This window comes from Rattus norvegicus, chromosome 19 (assembly GCF_036323735.1).
Source record: "Rattus norvegicus strain BN/NHsdMcwi chromosome 19, GRCr8, whole genome shotgun sequence".
In the NCBI taxonomy this organism is placed as follows: domain Eukaryota; kingdom Metazoa; phylum Chordata; class Mammalia; order Rodentia; family Muridae; genus Rattus; species Rattus norvegicus.
Window position 1 is genome coordinate 10970089 of NC_086037.1, and position 10544 is coordinate 10980632.

Genomic DNA, 10544 nt, shown 5'->3' on the forward strand with positions numbered 1-10544 from the left:
TAATTAAAAAGCTTTAGTTGGACATGTGGTACATGATTCTGATCTCAGTGTTGAGGAAGGTAAGGCAGGAGAGGAAGGTAAGGCAGGAGGATGGCCATAAGTGCAAGACCCACCAGGACTATATAGAATGATTTCATCTGAAAACAAAGACAACAACAAAAATAAAGTACAAACTCCAAATCCAAGTATTTAAAAGATTTACCTGTGATCAAATTATGTATGTACAGATACAGTATTTTTGGCTCAAAGGCATGGAATAGAAATTCCTAAAACAATGCAATTGTGCTGTCAATTACTACATATTAAGTCTCCTGGGAAAAGATTCCACCACAATTGTCTTATCATGTTTATATCCTATACGATAGTGTGCTTGGCTGGGAAAACCCCAGAAGTGTTGGGTAACATCTTAAGGCACAGAAGCCACTTATGCAGAATGTGCCAACACAGCCAGCTGCTATAATGGCTTTCAGACAATGGTGGGGGGTAAGGGTGGGGATAAACACTTCTGGAAAACACCGACTTTCAAAACGGAGGCTTCAAAATGCTCTTTCTACACTCTGTGAACGCGTCACAGGACAGGCCCCTACTTTCTGTCATCCTCGGCATCTTTAATGTCCTCCATGAGGATGCCCAGAACATACATGGCAGGTAAAATGAGCAACGTTTTGTAATGGTCAAGGAGGTTCAGCTCTCGTATTACTGAGCTGTGACTTCCAATCTGCAGTGACACTCAGCCAGAGATGACAGGTGCCTTGGACTCGGGAGATGAAGTGTGTTACAGTGAAATTGTCCCTCTCTGGGAGGAAAGTCTAAATTAGTACGCAATATGAGTTACAGCTAACGCATAAGCTATACTTCTAGACAGAAAGAAAAAACCTGCCCAGGCTGCTATCAGATGTATGGAAAACAGCTGCTATAAAGCATGTGGTCATCCCAGAAAAACAAACTGACAGAAGTAGAAAGAAACTCTCAGTTGGTATACAGGGGTAGATGTTTATGTCTGTGGCAGTTCTTTTCAAGGCATCTGAGTGGTGTCTGATGGTGGCAACCGTTATACATCTGTAAGGGGAGAGAAGGTTGCCAACTGAAATAGAATACAGCAACTATCCAGGATACTAGATCTTAGAGACTGAAAAACAAAACACTGAATTCAGGGTAAAGTGTGACTGTGCTTATTAAAATTCAGATGCGTATTAATGGTTGTGTAGTTTTTTGTATGGGATCTTTGAGTATTTCTTCCTTCTGTCATGATCTTAGAACCACTCTATAAAATGTGCATACTTGCGGGTACACAGAGGTGACACTAATTAAGAGAAGTAGAGGACCTGGGTTCAGTTTCCAGAACCCACATGGCAGATCATAGCCATCCGGAACTCCGGTTCCAGGGGCTCCTGCATCATCTTCTGGTGTCCATGGGCACTGCACACACATGGTGCACATGCACATACACAGGCAGAACACTCATGAGCATAATAATTTTTTAAATACATACATACATACTGCTAAGGGTTTTGATACAGCATCTTCTAAAGTCCTGTGGCAGTATGAAAATATATCTGTCAACACTGGAGTTTTAATTTTCAGAACTTCCTAGCTTCCTGAGCAGAAACTGCTAGCTCCAATGTTACTTTGTTTCCTCCATAAGTGAGAAAGCCAAACATTTTATTATGAAGAATTTGGAGTCAGACATGGTAATCGGCACTTGGTAAATCTGAGGTAGGAACCTTCTGTAGCTTTCAGGCCAGCCTGAGGTACATACGTAGACAGTGCTAGACCAGCCTGAGACCCTGTCTGAAAAGAAGGGAGAAAGAAAGGCAGGGAGGGTAGGAGGGAGAAAGGGAGAGTGATCAAGCCAACCAAAGCCTAAAATTGTATCGTAGCTCCTTCAGTTTTCATTTGGTTGTCTTAAAGAAGTTATCTAGTTTTTTCTGGTTTGTTACCTCCTTTACCAAACACAACAATGTCGGCAAAGACTTCGTGATCTAATATTTAAAACTCGGTGCTGTGCCTAACACCCATCTGGCTCCTGACAAATGCAATTACCTGCTTACCTCAAGGCTGAGATATGAGGCTCTTTTCTCTTCTTCAAATCATCGGACTTGATCATAAAGGGGGAAAAAAAGAATTCCTTGTTACAATATGCAAAGAAGGGCAGTAAGAACTCTGACAGTAGAACTCTGGGGCTACCAACCCAGACAATGAAGAGAACTACCAGGTCTGATGTGTGACCCCGCCATCTGACAGCTCTGAGGCAGGCAATCTGGTGCATTTGTGTATTATTCAATCAACAAACACCTAAGTGGCTATTACAGAGAAGTTTAGGTTTGTCGAAGGATGCAGAGAGTAGACATAAAATTGATGTTAGCTTAAAGATGACACTCACGGGACAGAGAGAGATGGTCTGTGCTGAGAGCGGGAAGGGTCTGCAATGGTAAGTAGGGTACCCAGGCTAGACTTCAATGAGGAAGAGGCAAATTTATCCAAAATGTTGTAAAGACACTAAGGGGCTGGGGGAGGTGCAAATGGGAAGCAGAGCGAGACGAGGCTCGAAGGCTTAATGCAAGGCACTGTGTTGGCCTGGGGCCTCTCTACATGGCCATCAGCCGAGGAAATGAAGAGTCATTAGTTTTCAGGCAAACAAGGAACGTGAGGTAAAATTATTATCTTTTAATTCTTTATTTACATACAGTGCTCTGCCTACACATCAGATGAGAGCACCGGGTCTCATCATTGATGGTTGTGAGCCACCGTGTGGTTGCTGAGACTTGAACTCAAGACCTCTGGAAGTAATAACTCTGAGCAGTCTCTTCAGCCCCATGAGATAAAATCTTGAGAGGAAATCCCCATTGTATAGAATCAGACATTTTAGCCACTTGAAAGCACCCAACTCCACGGTTTCACACGTTCCTGACGTGGGCAACCATGCTGCATAAGCCTAGAATTTAACACTCTGAAACCCTGTGTCTAGTCGGGAGTCAGACTCCATGCTTTTTGTAACAAGCATCACCCAGTTTCTGTTTCTATGGCCATCTGCCTAGTGTGAACATGTAATATGTGTGTATGTGTGTATTAATATGTGTGATACTAACGTGCCATGGCCACAGGACATCAGGGTTCAGCACCTTGTTGAGGTACGGTCCTTCTTGTTCTACCGTACTGCAGACTCCAGGCTGGCTGGCCTACAAGCTTCTTGCCTCCACCTCACCAGAGGAGGCTGAGATTAGATGTTTGCCACCACATCCAGCCTTTTTATGTGGGGTCTGAACTCAGTCTGAACTCAGAAGCAAGTGCTCCTACCTGCTGAACCATCTCACTGGTCCCAGAGTCTGGCTCTCCTGTCATTTACCAAAATGTTTCTAAGCTTCATTCCTGTTGCAGCCCTGACTGATTCTCCACTAGACTGGGATGCTGCATTTCGTTTTCCCATTACCGGTGGATAGATGTCTAGGTGCTTCTACTTTACAACTACTATAAATGGTCCTTCTGTGAACATTTGTGAGCAAGTTTTGACTAACTTTCTAACTCTCTTGAATCCACTTATAAAAAGGAAGAAAATGGTGACACATAGGTATGTGAAGCCAGGAGACTGGCTAGTACACCGATACAGTAACTATAGTGAGAGAGACAGCTTGGACGAGGCGAACTCTGTTGATGGTGGAAGTGTAGGAAGTGTTTTGGGATGCAGTGAAGGATGTCCTTGGTGGACAGGACACGAGGAGTGAACCGGGAGTTAAGAACTGAGATCAAGAGGAATGGCAGGATCAGTTGAAGACGATTAGTGTTGGTTCTAACCCTGAGACTCCTATAAGACTTCCAAGAACAGACAGAAAGCTATGAGGCTCCATGGAAATCTGTATTCGATCTTAATTCAGAGATCAAACTCTTGATTAGTATGGCGTTAAGAAGGACTCTGTCATTAGGAAGTTGGTTATGTGAGCCGGTGAGATGGCTAAGTGTGTAAAGGTGCTTGTGTGAAAATCTGCTGACCGAGTTTGCACCTGGAACCCATGTAAAACTAGAAGGAGTCGCGGCCCCAGAGTCGTCCTCTGACGGTCGTCCCACCATGCCTCCCCTCATGATACTAATTAAAATAAAAAATGGTGGTTGTAAGGGGGAAAACCCAGCAAAGGAAACTAAGAAAAAGTGCTCTACAATAAGAAGAAAAATTAAGGGAGTATTTGTGGTGGTTTGAATGAGAATGGCTGCCATCCTTATATATTTAAATGCTTGGTTCCCCACTGGTGGGTTACTAGGGAGGAACAGGAGGTGTGGTCTTGGAGGAGGTGTGTCACTGGGGGTGGGCTGTGATGTCAAAGCTCACGGGACTTCTAGTTACAGCTCTCTGCCTAGTGCTTGTGAGTGATTTGAATTCTCAGCTGTGGCTCTGGAATCATGCTTATCTGCCCACTGCCGTGCTTCTTACCATGATGGTCACGGACTGCTAACCCTCTGCAATTGTGTGTGTTCATTAAATGCTTTCTTCTATAAGCTGCTCTGGCCACAGTGTCTCTTCACAGTAACAGAAAAATAACTAAGTCATTATGGTACCCTGAAAGGAGAGGAGAAATGTGTTTCCAGGAAGGAGTGCGAATGCTTCTGAGAGATGGAGAAATACCTGCCTTCGTAGCATAGTGTGTATGTTTCGGCCTCATTAAAGGACAAAGAACGCCAGGTGATGACAGTATTTACAAATGTGGAGGCGGAGTGTCTCAATAGGTATAGTTTTAGTGGAGCAGTAAAGTCAAAAGTGCAATAGAGTGTGCTGACAGGAGGAGAGTTAGAAGAACGGTGTCAGTGGTATGATGTCACAGGCCTGGACCCTCCCTACTCTGGGGGTACAGGCAGGAGGAGTGTCAGTTTGAGGGCTAGCCCTGGCTCTATCTAGAGACCTAGTCTCAAAACAAACAGATCACACCAAATCAAACTAACTTCCAAACAAGTGAGCGAACAAAAACAAAAAACAAAAAAACAAAAAACCAGGATGGACGCAGAAGGGGAAGTTAGCTCAAGAGCTTTTACATTTTCATTTGATTGAAAATCTTTTAATTAAAAAAAAAGAAAAAAAAAAGCCCAACGTGTTTCTGTTACTGTTGCTACTTTAAAGAAGTGAAGGAAGAAGGAAAGTGTTGCTTCTAGAAGTGAAGGAAAAATGGATGTAGCAGGGGCTGGAGAGATGGCTCAGTGGTTAAGAGCAATGACTGTTCTTCCAGAGGTCCTGAGTTCAAATCCCAGCAACCACATGGTGGCTCACAACCATCTGTAATGGAATCTGATGCCCTCTTCTGGTGTGTCTGAAGTCAGCTACATTGTACTCATATATAATAAATAAATACATCTTAAGAATGCTTTCTGGTTGGGGGTTGGGGACTTAGCTCAGTGGTAGAGCACTTGCCTAGCAAACGCAAGGCCCTGGGTTCGGTCCCCAGCTCCGAAAAAAAAAAAAAAAAAAAAAAAGAATGCTTTCTGGCCAGGCGGTGATGTCATGCACCTTTACTCCCAACCATCAAGCAGGCTGATCTGTGTGACTTCGAGGCTAGTCTGGTCTAAAGAGTGAGTTCCAGGACAGCCAAGGTTACACAGAGAAACCCTATCTTGAAAAACAAAACAAAACAAACAAAAAAGAATACTTTCTGCCTGGGCTGGAGAGATGGCTCAGTGGTTAAGAGCACTGACTGCTCTTCCAGAGGACCCCAGTTCAATTCCCCAGCAACCAGATGGTGGCTCACGACCATCTGTAATGGGATCCAGTGCCCTCGTCTGGTGTTCTGAAGACAGTGACAGTGTGCTCACACATATAAAATAAATCTTTAACTCTTGCTCCACTCTTGCTCTTGCCTTCCTGCCTCCATTCTCTCCCCATTCTGTCTCCTCCTCTCTCCACGTGCTCATGGCTGGCCTCTACTCCTCTTCTCTCTCTCTTTGCCTTTTTCTGCCTCTACTACCCTCTCAACTCCTCTCCCCATGCCCTGAATAAACTCTGTTCTATACTAAAAATAAATAAATAAATAAAAATAAATAAATCTTAAAAAAAAAAAAACAAAAACGGACATATAGCTTTCTATCTGTAAAACAGGAACAGTAGTACGTTTCCCTCACAGGGCGCTGACGAGAACTTCATGACTGAGACCCTTGGACTGTCATAAAGTATTCACTTGGCAATGCTTAGAATAGACAGATATTACACGAATCCTAATGGCAGGTGAATTAGGCCTTAGTTAGGGTTTTACTGCCGTGAACAGACACCATGACTAAGGCAACTCTTATAAGGACAACATTTAATTGGGGCTAGCTTATAGGTTCAGAGATCCAGTCCATTATCATCAAAGCAGGAAGCATGGCAGCATCCAGGGAGGCACAGTGTTGGAGGAGCTGAGAGTTTTACTTCTTCTGAAGGCTGCTAGCAGAATACTGGCTTTCAGACAGCTAGGCTGAGGGTCTTAAAGCCCACGCCCACACCCACAGTGCTATGCCTACTCAAAAGAGGCCACACCTACTCAAACAGGGCCACTCCCTGGGCTGGGCATATACAAACCATCACACATTACATGTCAGAATAGGTCAGAGACCCAATTAATTATCTGCTAAATTTACAGCACATGAAAAGAAGTATACAGGTAAAGAGATCCTGCCCCAAAGTGAGCAAGGTAAAAAGAGTTTATAATAGGCAATAGTTTTCTCTCTCTCTCTCTTTTTTAATCACCCACTGCCTTTTTTTGTTTGTTTTTGTTTTTTTGCTCATTCCGATTTCATATTAACAAAATACTTTCTTTTGTTGAACGGCATCAAATAAAAACGATTCTGGGGTTGAGGAGATAGCTCAGTCGTTACAACGGTTGCCTGACAAGCACAAGGATTTAGGTTCAATCCCCAGAACCTACAGAGAAGCTGGGTGGCAATGTGCTTACAAGTTCAGTGCTAAGCTCTTTGGTCAGCCAGCCTGGCCTGCTTGATGATGAGCTTCAGGCCAATAAGAAACTGATTAAAAATGAAGGTGGTTAGTGCCTGATAAAAGGCACATATGCACAGTTACATCGCTGCGCGCGCACACACACACACACACACACACATACACACTCTCAATTTAGTAATTAGACATTGCATTGCTTAGGGTTGAAAAGTTGATACAATTATAACAGCAGGTAACCGTGGGTCTTCATTAACCTCATAAACTTTACTTGGATAAAAATATGATTTTCATTAGAATTTCTGAGCATTTCCTCATGTGAGTATTTAGGTTGGGTAATTCAATCGTGCGTACGAGGTCTACAAATTGGAGTGGGATAGGATCTGAGCGGATGGCCAGCTATAGTGTAAAAGAATAAGATGTTAGTCTCTCTCTTACTCCAGATAAAATCAAAGGGGAAATGCAAAGAAAGCAGAGATAATTCTTCATCTGCTTCCTCATTTTATTGTACATGTACGTGTGTACATCACGTGGTGTCCTTGGAGGCCAGAAAAGGGTGCTGAATTCCCTGGGGCTGGAGTTATAGATGGGTGGGGGCAACCATGAAGGTGCTGTGACTGGAAGGCAGGTCCTCTGAAAGAGCAGCCAGGGTGCTTAACTACTGAGCCAGCTCTCCAGCCCCCTTTTGAATTTGCCAACCCTGATGGCCTAGAGAGTTTATGAGTGATCAATGTATTGAAGATGACTCCATACTGAGGGAACCAATTACTTGTACTTTTGTGCTAGACAGGCCTGACTTCTAAGAGTAGAAAAACAACATTTTGATTTCAAGATGGCCCCTTCTGCTAAATTATACTGTCCACCAAAAAAGAATGGAAAATTGGGGGTAAAACTCAGTAGTAGAGTATGAGCTTAGTGTACTCGTAGTGTTGGGATCAAAACAGCATTCCTACTCTCCAAAGGAAAAGCATAATTTTCCCTTCATACTGGATATACTGCAATGTAGAATACTATAACTGCTATATGTCACAAAAGCAAAGACATGAACTCGAGTTCGAATGGCGATATATCTTTACCATGCCACTGCCCGAGTATACGCCATCCCTTTGTTTATGGCCCACTTGCTAGCTTGAAGCATTTCTGTCACTATCATCTCTATTACTAAAGATGTTAGAGGGCAGAACCTGTCAAAAATCTCCCTTATAACCATCACAGCAATTAATACATAGCTAACACTCAGTAAGGTCATGTTAAAGGAATGTTCAACAAGGCCAAGGTGAAGATGCTTGAAAGCAAACCTAATCTAGAACCGGAGTATAAATAAATAAATAAATAAATAAATAAATAAATAAATAAGGTCATGTTAAAGGAATGTTCAACAAGGCCAAGGTGAAGATGCTTGAAAGCAAACCTAATCTAGAGCCTGAGTCTAAATAAATAAATAAATAGTATGGATGTATGTATATCTGTCTGTGGGTGATTTTAGAGGTTCATGAATCCCCTGATGTCTGTGCTAGGAACTGAACCTGGGTCCTCTGGAAGAGCAGTTACTGTTCTTAACCACTAAGCTACCTCTGCAGCCACCACTAGTGGATGATTTTATGGCTAAGGGATTTCTGAGGAGGAAGAGCCAATGAACGTAATAGGAATAAATACCTGCTGGAACTTATATAAATCATTGTACTTTTCATGGAAGTCCAGGCTCAAGAGTTCTTTCTGAAGTCCTTCCAGGAAGTCTTGGCTTTGGATGAAGTTTGGGATCACACAGTGAAGAAAAGGATCCATGTCCAAGGCAATTGCTTCTGTTGGAAGGAAAATAGTACGTTTTGAAAATAGTTCTGTACGTTTGACCACCAAGTAGCGTAACAGAATACAAAAAGAGAGCAGCATGAAGTTTTGGTAGCCTAATATGTAAAGCCTAAGATTCGTGAAGAACTGTGCATTACATCATCGCTTTACTCATTCAAAACTATTGCTCTCAGATACTGTACCTCCAAGTTAGGCTTTAGTGGAAGGGACAACACCAATGGAAGCTCTTGGTTTTTGTTTTAAGTTATTTAGTTTACTGATTCTTGCATCAAATGCACTTTGATTCCTTTTAAAAAAAGATTTATTTATTTGTTCTATGTACATGAGTAGTACACTGTCACTCTCTACTACACCAGAAGAGGGCATCAAATCCCATTACAGATGTGAGTCACCATGTGGTTACTGGGAATTGAACTCAGGACTTCTAGAACAGTGAGTGCTCTTAACCACCTCCTCAGCCCCACATTTTAGATTAACTCATTCTATCCAGAGTGAAGTAAAACAAGAATAGCAAATTAAACAAGAGTAGCAAAACGGGCTGGTCATTTCTCTTTAATCCTGCCCTTTCTTTCCCCAAGTTTCTGGGGGTGGGACGAATACAGTTTAAAAAAAAAATCAGTTGGTTTTTAACTTCTTCTATTGATTTCACTTCCACTAGATTATGAGTAACAATTGATACTCATAATCCTGACCTACTAAGAGCCTGACCCAGTGTTGTCTTACAAGCATTAATTCATTTACATTCTTTACAACGGAGGAACAGATAATACAGTCACTATGCCTATGCAACAGACAAGGAAACTGAGAAGTCCCTGAGTAGCCAGAGCCTGCATTTTATGAATCATCTTTCTGTCTGCATCCTGAGCGCCCAAGGTTTGCCTCTTTAAACACTCAAATGAAACAAACAACCGGCAAGTCTGGGAAAATTCAAGACGCACCCAGCAAGATTCACATTGTATAAGGTAATAACTTGTAGCTATGTCTGGAACGATGGTTCCTTTCGAGACATGCTCGTTTTGTGCGTCCCAAGGCATGTGAAAACTGGTTAAATCCAGGTGCTGGCTTTTCTGACAGCTCTCAACACCAGCGTGGGTTAGATGGCCATGTAATAGCGGAGAGTGATCCTCGCTAGCTATTTACTGGTTCTCAGGGAAACATTTATGAATGTCAACAAGCATTAGTTTGTCAATCCTATCTTCCAGAGGGGGAGTACTATTAACGATTCCGTTTTATAAAAGAAGAAACTGACCCTTAAGCAAAGTTATATGCATTGTCCATTGACGCACAATCAATCAACAGAGGGATTCTATGAGTGACCTCTGATTCTAGAATTCAACACCCAGTCTACATGTCTCCCACTTCCTCACACTGTCGGGAATTTATATTTATTTTCCTCCCTAGGCTTGTCAAATCAAGCAGAATTTGGAATGAATCGAGCAGCAGTCGGCTCCGGGGTCGGAGGTGGTTGCGAAGCGATCCTCCCCACATCTCTTCTCACCGCTGCGCCTCCCTCACAGCAGCCCATTACCATGACTGAACGGCGTCCGGCAGCTCCAGGCCTCGGCCACCTGCTTCCTCAGGATTTCTTCAGTGACAGCGTCCGAAAATTCTGCCGCTACCTGCTTCTTTCCCTTCTTCATTGGCCGCGCTGGGCCGGGATCTGCCGGCCGTTTCCCGTTCATCTTCTCACCATGCACAGACCCACGCCGAGGAAGTCAGGACGCTACTTCCCTCCAGAAACTACAGTTCCCGAAGATCCTCTTTCCTTAGTTCCCGAGCATTGCCCAATGGAAAGGCACTAAAGCATGAGTAGGCGGAATCTATACACAAG

At 43.1% G+C, this 10544-nt stretch overlaps 1 protein-coding gene across 2 annotated transcripts in view; it reads right to left on the bottom strand.

The window, feature by feature from the left end:
• Ogfod1 (2-oxoglutarate and iron-dependent oxygenase domain containing 1) overlaps window positions 1-10431 on the bottom strand; it is a 29570-nt gene extending 19139 nt beyond the window's left edge. The window contains exons 1-3 of one of the 2 annotated variants that reach the window (NM_001107411.3): window positions 10242-10431; window positions 8561-8706; window positions 2052-2098 (exon numbers count right to left, since the gene is read on the bottom strand). In NM_001107411.3, coding sequence (NP_001100881.1) covers window positions 2052-2098; window positions 8561-8706; window positions 10242-10395 — 347 coding nt within the window. In that variant the 5' untranslated portion in view covers window positions 10396-10431. Of the gene's footprint in view, window positions 1-2051; window positions 2099-8560; window positions 8707-9651; window positions 9674-10241 lie in introns of those variants that run through there. The other variant, XM_063277995.1, reaches the window with a different exon arrangement.
• Window positions 10432-10544: the final 113 nt, after the last annotated feature.